Source organism: Phalacrocorax carbo, chromosome 8 (genome assembly GCF_963921805.1).
Source record: "Phalacrocorax carbo chromosome 8, bPhaCar2.1, whole genome shotgun sequence".
Taxonomy (NCBI): domain Eukaryota; kingdom Metazoa; phylum Chordata; class Aves; order Suliformes; family Phalacrocoracidae; genus Phalacrocorax; species Phalacrocorax carbo.
Genome location: NC_087520.1, coordinates 8362533 through 8383144, shown reverse-complemented (window position 1 = coordinate 8383144; position 20612 = coordinate 8362533). Strand labels below are relative to the sequence as shown.

General features: G+C 45.0%; 2 protein-coding genes across 2 annotated transcripts in view; both read right to left on the bottom strand.

The window, feature by feature from the left end:
• Positions 1–476: 476 nt before the first annotated feature.
• SAP30L (SAP30 like) lies at positions 477–9698 on the bottom strand. The gene is made up of 4 exons (XM_064458523.1): positions 9137–9698; positions 7188–7310; positions 5437–5535; positions 477–3451 (listed from the first exon to the last, which is right to left on the bottom strand). Exons 1-4 carry the CDS (start codon positions 9320–9322, stop codon positions 3323–3325), a joined length of 537 nt encoding a protein of 178 aa, XP_064314593.1. The 5' UTR covers positions 9323–9698; the 3' UTR covers positions 477–3322.
• Positions 9699–14184: 4486 nt separating this feature from the next.
• Positions 14185–20612, bottom strand: part of GALNT10 (polypeptide N-acetylgalactosaminyltransferase 10) — a 96115-nt gene continuing 89687 nt past the window's right edge. The window contains exon 12 of the mRNA XM_064458522.1: positions 14185–20223. Coding sequence (XP_064314592.1) covers positions 20056–20223 — 168 coding nt within the window. The 3' untranslated portion in view covers positions 14185–20055. The remainder of the gene's footprint in view (positions 20224–20612) is intronic.

Sequence of the window (20612 nt, the reverse complement as noted above, 5' to 3'; positions counted from 1 at the left end):
GGATGAAATTAACCCCGGAAGAGACATTTCCGCCTTATTTGGATTTCATACTAATGGCTTTGGATCTATTCAGAAGTCCAATAAAGTTAATGCAGCTCTTCAATGAGAATTGAATTAAGCTATGTAATTGAGTTAGGCTATATAATGGCCGGAGGGCTTCCAAGATGATTCCTCTGCCCCAGGGTGAATGTCACCTATGCAGGCTTGTAAGAAATAAGCTTCCACTATTATAAATGGAAGATGACATCTGGTCATCCTCCATGCCCCCAAGGCTTGTGCTCCATGGTTCAAAGCTAGACAGAATTTAAGGCCCATCTGTGAAAAGCAAAATGTAAAGGAAAAAAAAAAAATCTTATCATACCAGCCAAACCGATTTGGGTCTTCCACCTTTCCAACAAGTCCCATCTAAAAGTGCTGAGAAAATGTCCCACCTCATGGCTTCACAAGTGTGAGGTTCAAACACATTTACTTTGAAGTTTAAAACAAAAAGTTGGAAAGTCTTTTTTAATTGGCATGCAGCATAAGGAGTCAAATACACAGAATGGTATTATACAGAAAGACAATTGCATTGTTGCGTTTTCTGGTTATTAGACACTAAATGCTTTTCAAGAATCACAGGCACCCTGAACATGGATATTGCTACTGAATTGACGTGTGATCTCAGTTTATAGCATGGGAGCCATAAAGTGGCTAACCCTTCCAACAAGACATCGGCTTTCTTTTGCTCAAGGCGTGTTGCTCTGGCTAAGTTAAGAACAAGGTAATAAGGCATTTGCAAGGGTTTATAAGGCCATGGGGTCTGACAGCCAAAGATTTCTGTTTCTTTGGTGTCTTGCCTCCAAGCTTTCCACCTTATAAACAACTGCTAATGGCTGGTAAACATCTCTTCATCATCACGCTTCACTAATTTTTTTTCAAAAAAGTATAGTTGCTTTAAGATTGAAACCAACAAGGATCACATTTCACATCAATTGCCTATTTTCAGAAAAGAAAAAAAAAGTTTCCTGGATACCACCTCTGCACAAAAGCATTCCAGTGAATACACCTGAACAGATGGAACCTGCCACCATATTTCCTTGAAAGAATCATTTTGCTGCTGGCTGCTAAAACACCCCAACAGATTTATTTACTCTTAAAAATAAAACAAAACAAAATACAACAACAAAAAAGTAAACCCCAAACAAACTACATTTTTACAGTTTTGGTCTAGAAGTTACAATGAGGCATAACCACCTCAACTCAGAAACTCATTTTCCCTTGGTAACATCCTCTGATTGCATGAGCAGTTAGCATGCAGTCAGAGAACGTACCCTTTTAGCTCTCTGTCCTGAATGAGAGAAGCCAGATCATGTTAACTGATGTGGGAATTACTCCATCCTTTCAATAAGGAAAGGACCAGTGTAATTAGGAAATTGTTAAACATTCATGAAATACCGATGCAAGACATTCTCTCCTCATTCCTGGAACCTCTCTCCTGGCTGATATTCTTGAAATCCATACTGAATTGAACAAGGAAATGCTGAAACAATCACACTCCCCAAAACATCACAAATGGCACATGTACCATGACAGAGTGTTTTTGCCTATGACACAGGACTTAGAGATGTTGACGTTTGTGGAACATGTTTTTGGAGTATTAGCAAACACTTCAGAGCTGATGGGAACAGCTTGCTTTAAATTGTGCCTTGATTTTTAAAGAGACCCCGAGAGAGCTTCAGCAAGAGCTTCACTATGTGAACCCTTCACACCTTATGAAACATGATGCAGTACTAAGCTGGGATCGTGACCTGTGTGTTTAGCTCTTCAACAAAGCTTCATCCAGTTTTGGAATATTAAAACCTGCCATTGACAAAATGCTAGCCAAAGTTGTCTACTGCTCGGTTCATTGATTAAGGCTTACTGAGAATATACTCGGTGTGTGGAGTCTTGGCATCTTGTAACAGAATGGAGACATTGGTTCGGACAGCAAAGAAACAGAGTGGTGCTTTAAATCATGAGATCCCCTTGAGTAGGATTTGAGGTCACTGGAGAACAGTCAGTCTTGACCAACACTCTTATAAGCGTCTTTTGCCAAAATAACCACTTTGTAATTTGTAAGGACACCTTGGCTTTAAATAACAAAATCAGAGGGATCTCCTCCTATGGCGCCCAGTTAAAGAGCACCAGCATGCCACCCTCCGCTCCCACAGCTCTTATGAAAGCACACGTAATGCTCACAAAAGGCAATTGCTTCGATATTTTTTGCCTATTGCAAAGACAGATGAAATGCATCCTGCCCCAGTCAGTTCGCTCCCCGGTTATGGTGCTATACCCATTAGCGTAAGTCTGCTTTATACTGAACAGAGACTGCCAAGCCTGCTAATCCACACAGCAGTTTTGTGACACCTGCTAAAGACTAGCTTCAGTATAAAATTCACATCACTTGTGAGTGATACCTGATTAGACAGAGTGATTAAGGGACAGATGTCTTAAGCCATTGTTTCACCTACCATCACTGAGCCCTGAATACATGGGAAATACACATAAGTGAATTAAAAGAGCATTCTACCAACATGATCAAACCCAGCAAATAAGCTGTATTTGCCTTAATACCACCTTCTGATGAAATGCAGAAGTTTTTAAACACTTACAGACAATTAATGAGTTCTCAAATAAGAAAAATTAGAAAAAGAGACTGCAGAGAGTTGTTTGGCATCAATGTCAGAAGGGGGCAGGTGGAAAAATAGTAAAAAAAAAATTTCCGACTAGTCAAGTAGTGTTCACTGCAGTAGATTTGGTGAGCTGGAGCATTTGTAGAAGTTTGGGACTTGAAGCACTGACTCAAGGCAAGACAGAGCGTGTAGTAGGGGAGCAAGCTTCAGACAAACTTCTGACCCATGCACCTCAATAATGAATTTTATCGGTGCTGCTATTCCAGTCCTGCGCCAAGACAAACTGCATGGTGGTTTGTGATGCAGCCTGAATTCAGTGAAAAAATTCCATCTGTGATCCAAATTGCACCGAGATGCAGATTTCCAGAAATGGTTTAAAACACTGAGTTGATAAACTCCACAGTCCTACATGTTTACTTGATTTTCCCATTATCCTCATTTCTTTATTCCAATGTGACTTTGAAATGAGGGGAAGAAGTCTTCAGAAACATGCTGGGCACATGTTTGTTTTCAAATACTCCTGATAAGAATGTCTGTAATTTTTTTCTGTCATCCAGACTTACTGCATTTTGAAAAAGTTTTACAATATAATTCAACAGTTTTTATATACCTAAAATGCACAATACCATCTGTTCCTTCAAGGTCTCTCTTATTCCAAGTCTTGTTAATCTTCATTCTAGTTGCTTGCTACCTTCTGATTTCTGGTCCAGCCTGCTCTTGTTGTTCTTCACCATATAGATGAAATACGCAAGCGTCTCTTTCTCATTCACAGGAATATTCCTGAAGTGACGACTGACAGTCTGGAAGGAGAACATGTAAAGAGACAGACATTCTGAAATTAAAAAGTAGTAAAAAAAGTAAAAAATAATCAGAATGCGGTTTCTCTTCACTTTCCAAAAACGATCTTATGGCCACCGAGCATAATACACTTTTAGTCAAACATGCACCAATTCAAACTGTCAGTCCTCATTTACCTCTCTCTCTTTACAGCTGGAATGTGCATATGAACATAGCATAGTCTTGCTATGTCAGCAGTATTTGCAGCCAACCTACAAGCGGAATTTGGAAGCCAGAATGTCCTCCTGCCAAAGCAGCACAGCCTCTCCTAAGCGGCGTTCCATGCTGAGATTATTTGGAGAGCAAGTTTCCCCTGCATCTCGGTGTTTCAAAGGAGAGTGTCAGAAATATTGAAACGCTTTGCTGTGTGAACCACATGTAACAAAGTTTTAGAGTCCAAAGGAGAACACATTGGATAAGCTTTCACTGGAAGGAACGCCGGGAGATTTGCAATGCGAGGGTTAGGATTTGGTTAGGGCTACCCCTCTCTGATACTAACATAAGCCCTGAACCATTAACTGCTTTTTCCTCAGAAAACAAACGTAGAAAACATGTTGGAGCTGGATGAGATCTGCTTCTCATAAGGAAGAAGCTCTGTTTTGGTACACAACACAGCTCCAGAACTGGATGTTGATGCAGGCTGAGCAATAAGTCACTCCAAGAAGATTTATGGAAGTTTTGAGTTTTCCTTACGGTGGGGTAGCAGCAGGAGTCTAAGAGCCTCAGGCAGCAGTGATTCAAGCATGGGAGCTGGACGAGGATCCAGCGTAGGGTCAAAGCTGCTCAGACTTCACAGGAAATCTGGGAAGTGTGTGACAACTTTAAGTTAGGCTCCCTTTATTTTCCGCTTGCATAGTAGTTTTGTTTTGTTTTTTTTTTTTTTTCCTCCTCTGGCACGTTCATGGTAAATTGCCTAAGTAAGTAGTCCTTCATGGCAGGAGGTAGCTGAGAGACTATGAACTTACGAACTGGTTAGTTAGACTGTGACAAATCAGAACTAGCAATGAGGACATACACCCACCCTGCTTCATTCACCTTACTCCTACATGCAATACACTACACATTCTCTATATTCTGTATATTCATTCCCTGCTTGATTTTGAAAGAGAGCAAGACAGTGTCTTTTGGTCTGCTGGTTGTTGTTCTTTAAAGCAAAAGCAAAACAGTCAGTTTTGGGCAGATGGTTGTGAAAGCCTCAGCTTACAAGAACAACCTCGTTACCATTCAGTAACTGCTACAGTGTTTTCAAGTTTAGACAAGATTTTTCCAACAGAATGCCTTCAGGTCAAGTCAAGAAAGAGAGCAGAGCAGATGCACACCAAGCACAGCTAGCCCAAATAATGGAGTTACAGAGAGTTCTTTCTTAACAAGTACCCCACATGGTGAGAAAGCAGCAGTAGAGGCCCTTGAGGAAAGAGCCTTTTATTGACTTGATACAGAATCATAAGACATCAGGACAAGGGAGGGAAATAAGGAATATCGAGTCATCGTCAGTGATTTTGCCTTTAATAAGAAGCAATTCCAACTAGTCTGAGTGCCTGCGAGGACAGAAAAACTCTGAGGCACGTAAGGTGACTAGTAGTGTGTAAGTCTGAATTTCAATACAACAGCCATCTTCAGTTTAACACCTAAGCCACTGGAAACTAGGTTCTGCTTCCTAAAGGCGATGGATTGTGACTATGAACAAGGAGGGAAAGGAAGCAGAGAAAAGCAAGTTACTAAAACATGCTTCCAGGAGCCAGCTTCCATGCATTCCATGGCCACCCCAGGTGAAAGAAAGCATGCAGCTTTCTGTTGGCGTCATCCCCAGAAACCTTTCGCAGAGCACACGGTACATACTAGCAAGAGCGTCACTAAGGGTATTAGTGTCCAGGAAATGTGCACTTCAGCAAAGGAGATAAAAAGCTTTTTTAATAACAGAGATGATGCTACCTCTGTCGTCACTTACTTCTGCTAGCTGAGCCTTGTTGAGTCCAGGCCTAGTCTGCAACTTATAGTGTCTCTTGTAACGTCGCAGAGTGTTCACTTGGAGCTGGAACAAGTCAACCTGGAAGCGATGCAGAGAAGAGGGGATGAGCGCTACCTTTAGCTTCTGTTAGGCAGAAATGTAGAGTTACCTAAAAATAACTATTTCTTCCTCAGCAGGACTGCTCCTTGCCTGCACTCAGAACCACATTGGTTTCCCTTACTGACAAATCTAAGTATATTTTGTATTTGTTAATGCTAAAGGACCAAAATAGCCTCAGGGAAATACAAAATTTTGTTCTGGTTCACATGCTGTCAACAGAATTGCTGGCCAATTTCTGCTCTCAATTACACCTCTGCAACCTCCAAGCAAAGGGGAACCTTTTGTTCCCACACGGTTTAAAAGGCTCACACGTGAAATACCAATTTAGCAGGCACTGAACAAATGGCTTGTGACATGAAACAGAGTACAGAGACAGAGAATAAATGAAATTCAGATACTGAAATGGGAAGTACACTGTTTAAAAGCAAGGGGGGTGTGAGGTTACAGGAAGGAAGATGATGATCATGTGGGAAATGCCATGTTTCAAAGACACAAGGAATCTCTGCTGAAAACCAAGAAAGTGACATTAAAACTGACACACTGCAGAGTTCCCTATTCAGTTAGGTGACGTGCATCCCTCAGTTTTTAACCACCAAATACCCTGCATGCTCTACAGCATGAGCCTTTTTAGATGCCACCTGGGTCTTCACCAATTATCCTGGCAACTAATGTAAAGCTTATATAGGGAAGTTCTGATGGAGAACCTTGTAGAATGGAAGCACAAACAGCCACAACAGAAGGTCAGGTATCCTTAAAAAAAAAAAACCAACCAAAACCAAACCAAAAACCTGCTACTCTTCCAACACCTCCACACAGGAGGTATGAGGGCACGGCTTTGCTGGCAAATCGATTCTTAGTGGCTCTTTTTTCAGACATGAAATGCTTTTTGCTAATACGGGTGGCATTTCCAGCAGAGGGCTCTGCTGACGTGGCCAGAGCTCAGCTCCTCCACAAACATCACCTCTGCACAACTTTTTGCAGCGTCAACAGTACCAGAAACATCATCAAAGCAAATACAGGACACAATGGCACAGAGAAGAGATTATTCTAGAGATCTGCAACACAGGAAAAAGTAACCCCAACAGGTCTATTTCCTGAAAATAAAAAGATGTTACAAATTATCTAAAGGTAGTTTCAAATAGTGCCAAAAATACCATATATGTGAAGGTCTAGAGAAGTGTAATATCCCTGGATATCATATACTCAAACACAGAGACACTGACCTATTGGATACTCTAGTGTATTTGCAAAATTATGCATGCTAGGCAACGAAGAACCATATCAGGGCCTCAGTCACCACTGAAAAGAACTTACTTTTACCACTAAAAAAGAATTAGTATCAAATACTATTTTAACAGCTCTCTGTTTGGAAATAGTAGGTACATGAAGCTGCACAATTACCTTATCATACCTCTTTTTATAGAAAACCTGACATACAGGGATTAAGAAGAAAATTAGGCATTACACATCAGGAAAAAAGTCTTCTGGAAAAATGAGAGAAACTCCATAGCAGTTTCAGTGGAGCTGCAATTTAAAATGTATGTATTTCCCGATACGTGAAAACATCTGAGTCAAAATTCAACATGCTCAAAATTGGTAAAGCATCCTACACCCGCTTGGCACCTACTAACCTCCGGGACATCCGTTTCATGCTCAGGAGAGTCACCGCCATCATCACTTGTCTTCCTCTTTCTTTTGTTTCGGACACTCTGAATGAAGTTCTTGTGAAAATCACAAATATACAGATGTCTCACCTAAGAATTAGAAGTGGTGAAAAAGCAATCAAAACGGGTACTGTAGAAACAGCATTCAACAGCAGCCACCTAGACACCAGCATTATACAGCGCGTCCCTCTTGACTGGCATGACTGACTGCCTCATGACATTAAGGAATTTCTAATCTTAAACTCCAGGACTGACCTCGTACTCTTGAGTTAGAGGTAATTTACATTACGAAGACTAGAGGCAAGGAAAATGAAGGACTGGAGAGCTCCAGCTGAACGTGAACCTCTGCAGATAATATCACACGTCAGGGAAAAAATAGGTGATTGTCTGGAGGAAGTGCATTTGCTTCAGGACTTACTACTTGGTAACTACCAAGAAAAACACCATTCTGTTCCAATCCTGTGAACCTTCTGGTTTAAATGGTACATAAGATTATTAATGTGTTTCAAAATCTAGACTGAATAAAAGTTGGCTATTTTCCTCAATTAAAACAAGAAACCAAAAGCAAAAGTCTCTCTCCTATAGCTTATCACGCCACAGAACCCCCTTTTTAACAGATGATATCTCACTAGAATTAGCACATATACAACAAAGGACCACAAACGATCAAAATTATTTGGTACCTGTAAGGCAAAAATGTCTTCAGACGACACAGGCACCCTACATTTGAAATCACGTTATGCAACCTGCTTCATACTTTCCCTTCATCTTGAGTTCATTAGTCTGATTTCCTCTTTTTTATTTCTAAAGCCTTACGTCTGTCAACAAAGAATTATTTCTGAAATGAAAGAAATTACTGTATCACTAGACAAATCTGCTGAGGACTAGAGCCAGGAGAAATACTCTGTTTTTTACGAATAATATTATATTTCAAATTGAGTCACTCTCTTCCCGTGACATGATGTATTTTGGCTGTGCGAAAGGGAACTAACCAACTGGGGAAGCTGCCAAACAGGCTGACTCAAAACTTCACTCTTTTTTTGTTGTTGTTGTTTTTAAGAGTTTTAATCTTTAAAGATCAGGTAAGAAAAGCATGCAGAGCGGAATTCTGTTAACCGAGTCACTTCTGAGAAATTCCTCCCATAATCTTGACGGGCTGCTCTGCTCTGCCCATTTCAGTCCTTGGCAAAGGACCCGTTTCTATCTCGAGCTGACAGCTGTCACTTAACGTCATTAAGCGGTCCGCAGCAAACCGGGCTGTTCGGTGCCGACCAGCGAACAGGTGCACGAGTGCCCTGCTTAAGGGGAGGCTGCACACCTCGCCTTTCGAGTGAGATGCAACAGCTCATTTTCAATAATCTGCTCCACTAGAACACGAGTTCTTACTAATTAAAAAAAGTAACGTCAGCGACATCTGACTGAAATAGTAACCCGTGTCGGTGATTTCACCGAGCAGCATCAGCGGCTTTCAATACAAAACGGAGATCAAAATAGCACCGTTGCCTCCGAAGGAGGGCTCGCTCCCTTGCATCACCTGCTCCCCACCGCATGAGAGCTTTCCTCCCAAACACGGTTTTTAGCGCTGCCGCACGAGATAAGCAGAAAAGCCGCCTCTTTACCCAGGCACGTCCCTCTCTCACCCTGCCGTAGCAGCACCGAAGACGGGAAAACGCGGTCCACGGGAACCGAGTTTGCCACACAACCCTCGGCGCCTGGCACCCCGCCTCCCCGCCGCTTGCGGGGGTTAAGCGAGCCCCGTCCGGGCGATGGGGAAGCTCAGCCCGGCGCGGGGGGAAGCAGCAACTTTCGGCCGCAGGCGGCCGGAGCGCGGCGGGACCGCACTGCGGTGGCGGGCTGGGGAGGGCCGGCCGGGGGCTCGGCGGCGGCGGGCGGGACCGGCGGAGGCCGCAACTCACACTTTTGTCGATGTCCAGCTTCAGCTTCTTCTGCGAGATGCTCTTCTGGATCCTCTTGCTGAAGGACGCGTTGCCGGCCGGGCGCACGCAGCGGTCCCCGTCGTCGATGAGGCAGCAGCTCTGGCCGTAGAAGGGGGCGGCGGGAGGCCCATCCCGGCTGTCCTCCTCGGTGCTGAAACCATTCATCGCCCACCTGCCCGCCCTTCACCCCGCCCGGGGAGCCGAGAACCGGGGAAACCGGGGAAGCCGCCGCGCCCTCGGGGGGGGGACCCCGCCGCCCCCGCGGGGGCCCCCCGCTCCCGCAGGGGTCCCCTCAAGGGGGGGGGACCCCCTCAGCGCCGGCGGAAGGGGCCGCGCCGCCGGCAGGGAGGGAGAAGAGAGAGAGAGGGAGGGAGGGAGAGCCGCCCCTCAGCTGCCGGTGGCCGCGGAGGCCGGGCCAGGCTGGGCCGGGCCCCCCAAGCGCCGCCGCCCGCGGGGAAGCGGGGACCCCGCCGGCACCCCTCACACTCACATACACACACACACACACAAAACCGCCTCCCCGGCAGCGGAAATCCCACCCTCCCCGCCCCGCAGGCGGGGCGCTGGTTGGGCGATACGGCTACCCCGCCGCCGCTCCGCGCGTCTATTGGTGAGAAGCGCCGCCAATCTCTTGCCACAGCCCGGCCCCGCATTCGCTCGGCAGCCGGAAGGTCGTCGTTGCCGTTGCCAGGGCCGCGCCGTGAGGGGCCGCTCACGGGCCCCCTCCGCCCTCTGCACCGCGGGCTTCCGAGCCGGGGGGCTCCGGCCGGCCGCAGCGGAACCGGCGCCGCTCCGGTAACAGCGCGGAATCCAGCCCGACGGCCGGGCCGGGCCGGCGGCGCTCGCCCGGTCCCTTGTATGTAACTCACGGCGACATACTGCACAAATTCTCGGCTGCACCGTCACGTTAAGGCTCCTGGTGTGTAGGTAGGAGCTGCTGGCTGAAGTATTATTAAAGAAGAGGGATTTTTTTTTTTTTAACTAATTACAAGGCAGGGATAGTGAAAAGATTGGAGCTGGGAAAGAGTTCCCCAAAGCAGCCTCACTTGAAGCTTTGCATTTCTTTCATCTTCAGAAAAAAAAAGACCCAAACCAGGGTAAAACGGTGGGGAGAAGAAAGGTAAAAGAAAGAAAGAAAGGTAAAAAGGGAGGGAAGAAAGACATTCCTACTGATCTACAGAGAAAAGATATTACTTCTGGAAATGCTGTCACCTCTGCAATACCAGACAGCCTATGCTATTGTCAGAGGTGTGTGGGCAGCTGTAAATGGAAAGGATTTAATCTTCCTGAAGAAAAGACTTCTTGCACAAACAGGAGAGAAAAAAAAAAAAAAAGGTCCTGTAGACTAAAATGACTTCCAAGTCTGAAATCCCATACGCGGAACAACGCGTGTTAGCGCGGGGTGAGCTGTGCTGAATCACACGCGCAAAATGCCTTTCCAGGAAAGAGGCTCCTCCGAGCCCCGGGAGATGGGCTCGGCCCCTCCCGCGGTAACGCTGCCGCAGGCGTCTGCAGCCGGCCCTGCCCGCTCCCCACCAGCAGACTGAGAAACGCTAAAGTCTGTATTTTCTAGGCAGTCCCTGCAATACCAAACATGTCTCAGAATAAATCTGGAGGGCAAGGATTTAACACTCGTCCCCAATAGCTCTGCCTCCTGTGTTTACTCCTCGTGCGCTCAGGCAATTACTAATTCCTGTTTGTCTGTGTGACTACTAGAGACCCATGGTGCACTCTCCTGGGGACACCAGGGCTCCCAGAAGCCAGCCACTCTGATGGGAAGGTGGTGGGAACAAATGACTTTACCCACAGACCAACAAGCAGTTAGTGAAGAGTAAAGATATTTTTAAAAAGCAAGATGCTGCCGCTTATAAAAGCCCCTGCCCAAATTGCCTAGGATCCACCTGCCTGAAGTAATACCCTCCTGGCAAAAACCATACAGATATTCCCTTGTTTTTGGGAACGGGAAAACACCAGAAGGCTGACAGCAATCTCAGAGCTCCCGATAGCACGCTTTCTCGGTTTATCTTAACATTACAAACAAAAATCAAATGGCAGGCTGTGGAAATCTTGCAGAAGGACATTTGCAAAGCTGGAAGCACAGACTCTAGGGACAGATGATAGTAGAAGCAAGGGAGTAGATACAAGGGAACATGATCGTGACAGGCAGGACTTCCTCCTGTCCTTGTGAGGAAGAAATTCTGCAGGTGCTCCCTGGACTCTTCTGTGGGAAGCTGGGAGTGGCTGGAGAGCTGGCACGGTCAGTGCTGGAACAGGTTGGTACTTACCATCAGAGTATATTTCCTCTTTGGCTGCAAACTCTCCTCCCATGCAAATGAAAAGATTTTAAGTTGTTTTGCAATGCCTGCTAAGAGGAAAAAAAAACAAACCCTGCTTTTGTTACTGTCTGCTTGCTAATTCAATGTTAAGTACCTCCAGCTCAGGCTAACACAATGACACCTTTTTTCAGTTTAAAAAAAAAAAGGTGCATGGAGGTGTTCATATAATTGCAGTTTATTTCAGCATATTTATCCTCATGGGAACCTCAAGATTTCACAGTCTGCTAGTCCGGAACTAGCTCACTATGAAATAAACTGCCTCATAGAAACATTCTTTATTAGGTATCTATCACTAACCTGATCTAATAATTCTTTGTGGGAGCTGCAATGAAGTGAGAAACAATGTTTCATAAACCCATCAGCATCCAGGCAGCTTTAGTGCCTTCGAAGCTGTAATAGCCTGCCCATCCAAGCCAGCCCTCTAATCAAATTAGGGGAACCTGCACAGGTCTTTAAATCTCAGCTGGAACACCACTACCCTCTGAAGATAAGTCTGTCATGTAGCTGTCATCTGGAATTTACTATTTTAATGGAGTCATTCGGGGTTCTTGGGACAGAAATGCTGCTCCTCAAAAGGTCCTGTGCTGCCAAAGATGCCCTGAGAAGAAGCCCTCTGAATTATTTTTTTTTTTGTGTGCCTCCAGTCAGAAATCGGACAATTTCCATTTTCTGTACCTTGGGGGCCAATGGAGACTGTGCCCTAGTGCCTTCCGCCAGACTCCTGCTCTCCTCAGCACTTTTCTAGGTGCATATTGAACCTGCTAAAATGCTTAAACTGTCACAGCTTTTGGCACATACTCCCCCTGGGAAACATTCCCGTGGCCAAGAATCACGGCACAGCCTTCCCTTAGGAGCACGCCTTGCAGTTACCTGCTGGTCCCCCAAGAAAGAACCTTTCCGTTCCTTCAGACAGGCTGATTTTCACACACACAGATTTTTCACACACGCTATTGTTTTTCTCCCCTCTGCTTATTTCACCGTTTTCCACCGTTAAGTAAAAAGGAGTGTTGGGAAGGCCACAAAAGAACTGAAGTGGTGACAGTAGAAAGTGCTGAGGGTCCTAAATGGGAACATGGGATAGGGCCAGGAGCAATGCCTATAAACTTACCATGGCTTGGGCTGAAAGACTGCTCTCCCTGCCCAAAGACTAGAATGCAGAAAGGGCAGCGAGCTGTTAAAAACTCTCCCCTGAACACCACATGTGGGATGGATCTACCAGCAGTTGCTTTCAAGGCAGACACAGAGAAAGGAGAGTGACAGCTTCATCCTGCCCTAAGCTAGGCGACAGTTGTGCGATGCTGAGCTCCCTCCAACCACAGGAAAAGGTAGCTCAGGCAAGACGCCTGTACAGGCTTGGATGATTTTGACATAGCCTCGTGGCCATATGTCTCAGCAGTAAGCAAACTGCTTTTGAGAAGAGCTTTCTGTGTTGCTTTGAATGCGCCGCAGGTGGCAGACTCAGGGAGGCAAGTGTCCTGGGCATGGTGGCTACTGCCCAGGTGTCAGCTCTCAGAGACACACAGGAGAGCGTTGCAGCGTTCAGCTGGGGGGGACAAGAGTGCCCGAGAGTCCCACCCCAGACCCTCTTCTGAAGTACTTGCCCACAGTAGCAGCCAACTATGCTCAAAAGCTCCTCCCTGTGGAAAGCCGGCCATAGCTTGGCCATGAGGCAGTTGCTGCAGGAGATGATGCTCCAACAGTGTCACCCACAACAGTATCAACCTGGGGGATTTTTACTTACTTAGTTGCCAATTAACACAAACCAATGATTTGGGTATTGAGAAAGAAGAAAACACACACTGAAGTGAACACCTTTCCTCCTTCTTCCTTTGGCTAAATTTCACGCAAACATCCGTCCTCCATTGTTCCTCATTTCACCTCCCCTTTGCCACTGTTCATACGCAGTCTCTCCCAATTCATCCAGTGAGGTGACGGTGGTGTGGGTGGCCAGGGTCAAGCGTGTAACTGTTGGTCTTCGCCTCCCCATGCTGGGTTTTCCCCGCTCCTCTGTGCTTCTCAGCATGCCCTACCAGCAAGGATCGTCCACGGCCACTGTCCCTTGGGGGCAGCCTGCCTCAGCACAAGTCACCCCCCACGGCCATGGTCCCTCCTGAACTGCACCCTTGGGCATGGAGCATGTCCTCGCACGAACACGTCTCCCTCCACATCTCCTCCAGCTTTGTCTGCATCTCCTTACATTTTTCTTCATGTATCTCCTCCCCTCGTGGCTGCCGCTCTTGGTTAAACTCCTCTGAGCTGAAGTGCTGCAGGGTCCCCTGGCAGGCCGGAGTTTTGGGGCATGGTGGGTTGTTCCCACTGATTTCAGAGCTGGCTGGAAGCAGCTGTGAGGGGCAGTCAGGAGTTGACAGCTCCTGCCCCACAGGCACCTCTGCAGCCCGCAGCTGCCTGAACCGTCCATGTGCGGCCAACACCGCTCTCAGGCATGAGCTTGCTGGCTGCTCGTGCACGAGCACAGTAAACCCTGCAATTCATACCCAAATACCTTCAAAGAGCAGCTGGGAGGGATGTCTCCCAAAGGGGCTGGAGGAGAGCAGCGCATGAGATAGCAGGAACCCTACGCTGAGGAAACACCAGACCAGGGTAACTGAGCTTATTCTTGTAAGAAGTGGAGAGAAGGGAAAGCAAGCACTGGAGCAAAACAGGCAGGGACAGTCATTTCTGCGTACACAGTTTCAGAAAACACATTAAAAATTTATTTTAAATATATTATAAAAGGAAGTCCATTCGACTTTAAAAACACTAGGCATTCTATCAAGGATTCCCAATTTATGAAAGCTACTACATTAAAGTGCTACAAGTCCTTTACCACCCCCAGATATTAGGCTGTTGGTCCTAATATGCACAGAAATAAATATACACTGATTCAGGAGGCACCATCCAGTTTTACAGATAAAATGCATGCAGTACAAGGAACAGACAAACTTAGACCTTATCACCAAGATCCTAGAGATCGCATTTTGAAACCAATTCCCTTCTCCACCCTAGAGGCTGAAGCTATTTGTTATTTTTATCACAAGGGCTAACGTTTTGGTCTATTAGCTTGACCAGTTTTTATCTTGTTTTGTGGCTGAAGTTCATGTTTGCTTGCTTGCTAATTGGGATTAGGACTTTTTTTCTAGAGCTGAACTAGTAGATTTAAGACTGTGTAGATCCAGTGGCGTTATATAAAACTCCCAAATACCTCACATCTGCTGGAATCATTGAAGCCTTTTGGGTCATACAGAAGCATCAAGAAAGCTCAAGTGCAGCGGATGAAGGAGCATACTCTGCTAGCGGAGGCAGAGTCAAAAAACAGACATAGGATTTTTATTAGGATTTCCATAATCTATCATTGCCAGTTTCATACACCGACCTCCAAGTTGAAGCATGACACTATCAAGGAGCAATCAGAGCAGGAGGCCAGTTTATTTTAGTTACTTTAAATTAATGAGAATAAATCAATCTGACTGGTTAATGAGGGATATGAGATAAACTGACAGCTGTGTGTTGAATGCTGATGAAAATTTCAGATCTCAGCTTTCCCAGTCTCCACCCATTGCATCTCTCCCCTTTGCTCGAACCAGGTGAGGACTTGCAGCTTGTTTTAAATACGGACTCAACACTCATTAGGTCAGCAAATAAAGCACTGAAAGCTAAATCTTACACAGGTTGGGAAATTGCAGCACACAGACTTCCCTTGTTTCAGATCACGTAACAGGCTACTGGTAGACCGGGGGCAGGACCCCATGCTCCTGACTCCCAGTCCAGCTCCCCTTTTGTACATATCTTGTGAAAGACCTTTTAATCCTAGCCCCCCGCACTCTGACATTAGCCTAAAGCTACTTGCTGTTTTGGCAACCGTTTGCTAACTATTTAAGAAGCTTTTCATGCTAAATGATTGTTAAAATGGAAACCTAAATTGCCGCTTGTCAGGTAAGAACCGCCTTAGGCACTGCCAGGCTCCTTTGTTGCAAGGGGTTAGAAATGGAGCAGGTGAGCAGCAACATGAACCACAGCAGTTGCGAGTGGATGTGGGATGCAAGGTACACTCGAATCCCTTGTGCTCACAGAGCCAGACTGTTTCAGACATAACTTTACCAGGACTCTTTCGACTGAAAGCGTGACAGGCTGACTGCTAGAGGCTGTTCTCTCCGGTCAAAACCATTCAAGTGTCTGTCTGTATCTTGAAAGGCAATTTAAAATAAAAGCTTCTCCCTTTTTACCCAGCAGTTACGCAATTGCCCAGCATGACTTTTAGGAGATCTCTCTCCTCTCCCCTCGGTGATGGAAGCCAGCACAGCTCCTGTAATGATCCCACAGTAGCTACGAGAGCGCCATGTTCTTGCAATGCCGTTCGCTGGTGGTGCCCGTTTGACTTTCAGTACACTGATGTCTCTGTGCAGCAGGGAGGAGGAAAGTTTGCTGACTGGAACTCTCTAGTAAAGGAAAGCAAAGCCCTGTGCACAGACTACTGCAAAACACACCAGGAAGAAAGTTAAGCTGAGAAATTGCTTTCTTGCTACTTCTGTATTAGAGATTTGAACACACCCTTTAAAAGCTTCCCAAGTGATAGAAGGCATCAACTTTCTGAAAGACACTTCTGCGACAGATTTTATATCCCTTTGGGACTATTTTGATTTCTGAATAGGATACTTTGAAAATAAAATGCAGGATTTTGCATGCCAGTGAAATCCATGAGCCTTCACCATGAGGCGAAACATCCAACAGCTAACCAAAGCCATCCTCTGGTCTAGCTCTAGTTGTTACAGTGTACCAAGAGGAAGCTGCCGTCCTTTCCAAGTCTTCCTATCAGGAGTGACAACCCCCCCCAGAGTCATTAATGATATTGATTTAACAGAGGAAACCCAGGAGCTTCTGAATTACTCTCGTTTGCTCTAATTTTGTACTTAAAGTCAGACATCTTAAAAAACACAAACAAACACTGCACAAGTCAAGCTTTCTCTTACATCCTTATCTCCCAACCCCTTCCCCTCTTTCTCTCTTGTCCAGCAAGGCACTAGGAAATGGTTCAAGTTTAAGCATTTGCTGTACATTTACATTTAAAAAGGCACATCTTTATTTTAGTGACAGCTGTATTCCCCTTTCAGTAAGGCCCACGAATGTTAATTTTTTTCAGGCATGAAAAAAAAGACATCCTGCACACAGAAAAGCCCCAAACCTACTACTCTGTTTGTAGGCCTTAGAGATTAGCACCAGTGTAAATCAACAAGAGATTCAAAAGCAAATCAAAATATTATTATGCAACATAACACACATCCAAGATCCCCCTGTTGTCTGGGATTCTGATACTTAAAAGCAGCAGAATTTATGCAGCCTCGGAGAGAAGGGTTGTTTGAATATTTTTGGGGAAAAAATATGAAAACATTTATTTTGCATTAGATAATCACTGGTATTTAATCTCCAGTCTTGACTTGCATGCAGATGTGAAGATTTCCTTATGTATTCATGCTTTAGCAATTTTGCTTACAAATAACCAAAAGTAATTGGAATAATTAACCAGATTGCCCAGCAAAGGCTCAATTAAAGATGTAGATGATGAAATACAGCTATTTCTTAATCATTGGATGGTTGGCTATATTAAGTCTTCTCATTAGTCAGCAAAGCCTCTAGGGTATTGAAAAGTATAACTGATGTAAATAAATTAATAGCTCAAAGCCCAGCGAGCCAGTCAGAAGGGTACACAATTTGTGGGGCCCTTACCCAAACCTTCAGAAAACAGATCAGATCAACCATACCGAGAAGAACCCAGTAGGACCCCCCACGCTAAGGCTCCAGTTTCCGTGTACTGGTGGTTGGTTGTCAAACAGGAATTGCCTCAACAATTACCTAATCTTTTGGTGCATACTGCTAAGAGCTGTCCTTCCTTTCTCTCCAAATTAAGATCATTAAGTGGTAAAAGACCTGTTCGTTACTGCAGTTCTCTCTGAAGCAAGCGTCCAGCAAGCCAAGCAGCTAGGACTCTTTTCACAAGGTGAGCCCAAGTACAAAGCAAGCCATGCAATTTAGAAACAGAAGCTAATCCTCTCATTAGAAAACTAAGACACACAAAGTTGCAAGCTGCAAGCAGAATGACCTACAGTCCATATTTATCATTTGCTGATTGTGTCCCAATTATAAAAAACTAGCACTTGTTCATGGACAAACAGCTTCTTGTTCCACAGGTATTAAAACATTCATAAAGACATCTAGTCAGGCCATCTAGCGATCCACAGTCAGCGCTACTAGACTAATGAGAGCATTAATAACTTAAGGAAAGCAACAGCCAGACACAAAGCACTGGAAAGTGGCTCTGTCTCACACAGAAATGAGAAGGGATCCTAATGACAGACATACTGTAGTTGCTGAGAAGATACAATGTCAACTCTGTTTGACACTGGTCAGCAATAGTGCAGCAATAGTGCTGCAAAGATGTCACAAGGAAAGCCTAGAGCTCTTTTCCTTTCTTCACTCCCAAAATGTTAGATACCAACACATTTGCCAAGCCCGGTCCCAGCTGCAATGCAGTGCTCATGTTTCCCTTGCTTTGTGACTGCATGGGCCAGGTAAGTTGGCAGAACAGGTCAGACGTGGCCTCAGCTGTGAGGATGAGAGAGGTGGAAATGATTTTGAGCCTCATAGTCAGCACATCAGACCTGAGAGCTTGAGAGGCAGCTAGCTGTGCCCTAGTCTGCTCCCAGATGACAAACACAGCAGTAAATAGCCTCAAAAATGCCTGAAACATGGGCAGTGATCCCACAAGTGGCAACATCAGAAAGGGCATCTTACTTCTGGAGCTCTGCAGAGTGAGCCAGCCTGCTTGTTTCTTGACACTAGGCAAAATCTCCTTGCCTTCACAGGAGAGAAAGGTGCCCCAGAGCAGAGCTTCCCTGCCCCTCCAAGGAGGGGAAGTCCATTAACCATGCTTATCAGGAGTCCCAGAGAGGTGCCCTGCTCCTCCATGAGTGTTCCAGCCTTTCACTCTCAGAGCTGGCTGCACACTGCCTCCTCAGCTGGACAAACCGCAGAGCTGGGCAATTACTGGAAAGGGGCTAGTTTTATTGATTTATGCAGCATCTTTGCAAAAGGTTAACTGCACCGTCATTCACAGCTTTTACTAGAAAATACCACTGCTGCCTTCAGTATAAGACTAAGTGGGCTGAACTATTAAATCTGGTTTTGCAACAACTTAATTTTAAATCAGTGTGGGTTTTTTTTAAACACTTGCTTCAGATAGACTTGAAACCAATGGTCCTCCATTCATCCTTTAGTGTCAGTACTTCTTTCCAGCTCCTGGCATGAGAAAATTCTGATTCAGTGTCTGGCAGATCCTGCAGCCAAATCAGAAGGGTAATACCTTGCACTGCTAACTGACCACACAAGGGCCAGCATACTAGTGAAATTGGCCCATCAATCCCACATCTCTGCTTAAGCAAACAGATTTCCAGTCACAGTAAACTGTACAGTGGTGTGGATGTTGGGAAGTGAGGAGGGATTAACAGCACATTCCCACAAGACTAGAACACTACTGACCACAGAACTCAGGACTGCAACAAACTACAGACTGAAGAAAATGAATAAAGACCAATGGCTAATCTCAGCCCTGACTTAATTATCCTGAATCAATCTGCTCACACCAGCTGTGAATTAAGTTAGCCTTCAAACCTCTAAAGGAAAAATGGAAGTTGCCTTCATGTAGTAGATTTAACTCTGATAAACCCTAGATGTGTCCATGCTAAAAAGGGTCTGAATAAGAGGCAAATTTGGAAACTGATACCCAAAGGCTCTTAGCAAAATTCTTCACCTGTAAGAACTGTGCTTACTTAAAAACCCTCTGCTAATCTTTCACCTTGAAGGTTCAACAGTGAGTGACAAACTGACTGCAAAGTGAATGGACCAGAAAGCCAGATTCCTCATCGTTAATAACTACAGCGATATTTCCAACACTTGGCTGCACTTCCACTAGACCTCATTCCTTTATCAGAGCTATGATTTGGAAAGTAATAATACTCAACTTGTTTGAAATATATTTTAGTTTAGGGCAAAAAACCATAATTTCATTTTACATTTTGATGGCCCTTTTTTTATGTCTATGACATTGGAGGATTAAATCTTTTGTTCAAGATTTTACTTAGATGGACTTTGGAAGATAAAGCACCTATGTGGGAATGCTTCAGCAGGTAGTATAGCAGCTACAAAAAGTCCTGGAGGGTCCTGGATATCAAAAGCATTTAACACCAGACCCAGGTGGGAAACCAGACAAAAAAAAAAAGCAAGGAAAAAAAAAGCAATTTGAATCACATTCAGACTCCTCTAAAAACAGAGTTTCTGTTCAGTCTCAGCACAGAAGTGGCTCTGGCAAAGCCTTTAAAATTCCACCATCCCCAGAAGAGAAGGATGCAGCATCTTCACAATAAAGACTGGCCTGCTAGTTAACCTTCTCCTGAGATTCTCCCTTTTACCTTCATTAACTGTTTAAAAAAAAGTATTCTTAAAAAAATTTTTGTAACCCTCCCCAGTAAAAACTATAATTGTAAAATATATATATTTTTTTTTCTCAGTCTTTTAAAGATCAAGATTTCTGTTAAATTTTTCCAAGACGGTTGAGTTTGTATGTTCAAATATCCACTGCTGTGTTGGAGATGAAGGATTGCAGCTATTCATAAAGATCTTTCGGTCACTCTCACTGCAGTCCATACAGCTGCTGCTTACCGGGTGGTAAAGGGTCTTGTCCTGGAGAAGAGAAATTTGACGTGAGGTTGCTAAGCAGAGAAGCAAAGCTGTTTTAAAACCAACAGAAAGAAGTCTTAAAAACCTGGGCAAGCTATTTTGTCACTTGGATGTATCTGAAGTTGTTCCACACTTAACCGTTTGGCAAGTGTCAGGGTCCGTCCCCATCCTTTGCAGCAGCATCCAGCCCAGCCCAGCCCTCACACCTGCACTGGGATGCTCTAAGGCGATGTCTGGAGCCATGCTCTCCAGCCTGCAGGCTCCCATCCTGCTGCAGCGACCTCATGGCACTGCGCGTGCAGATTGCGAGGACTAGGACAAAGCATTTGGTCAAGAATTTTCTTACCTGTTGGCCACAAAAGCACTGCTTAATAGGAGGATGAATAAATCCT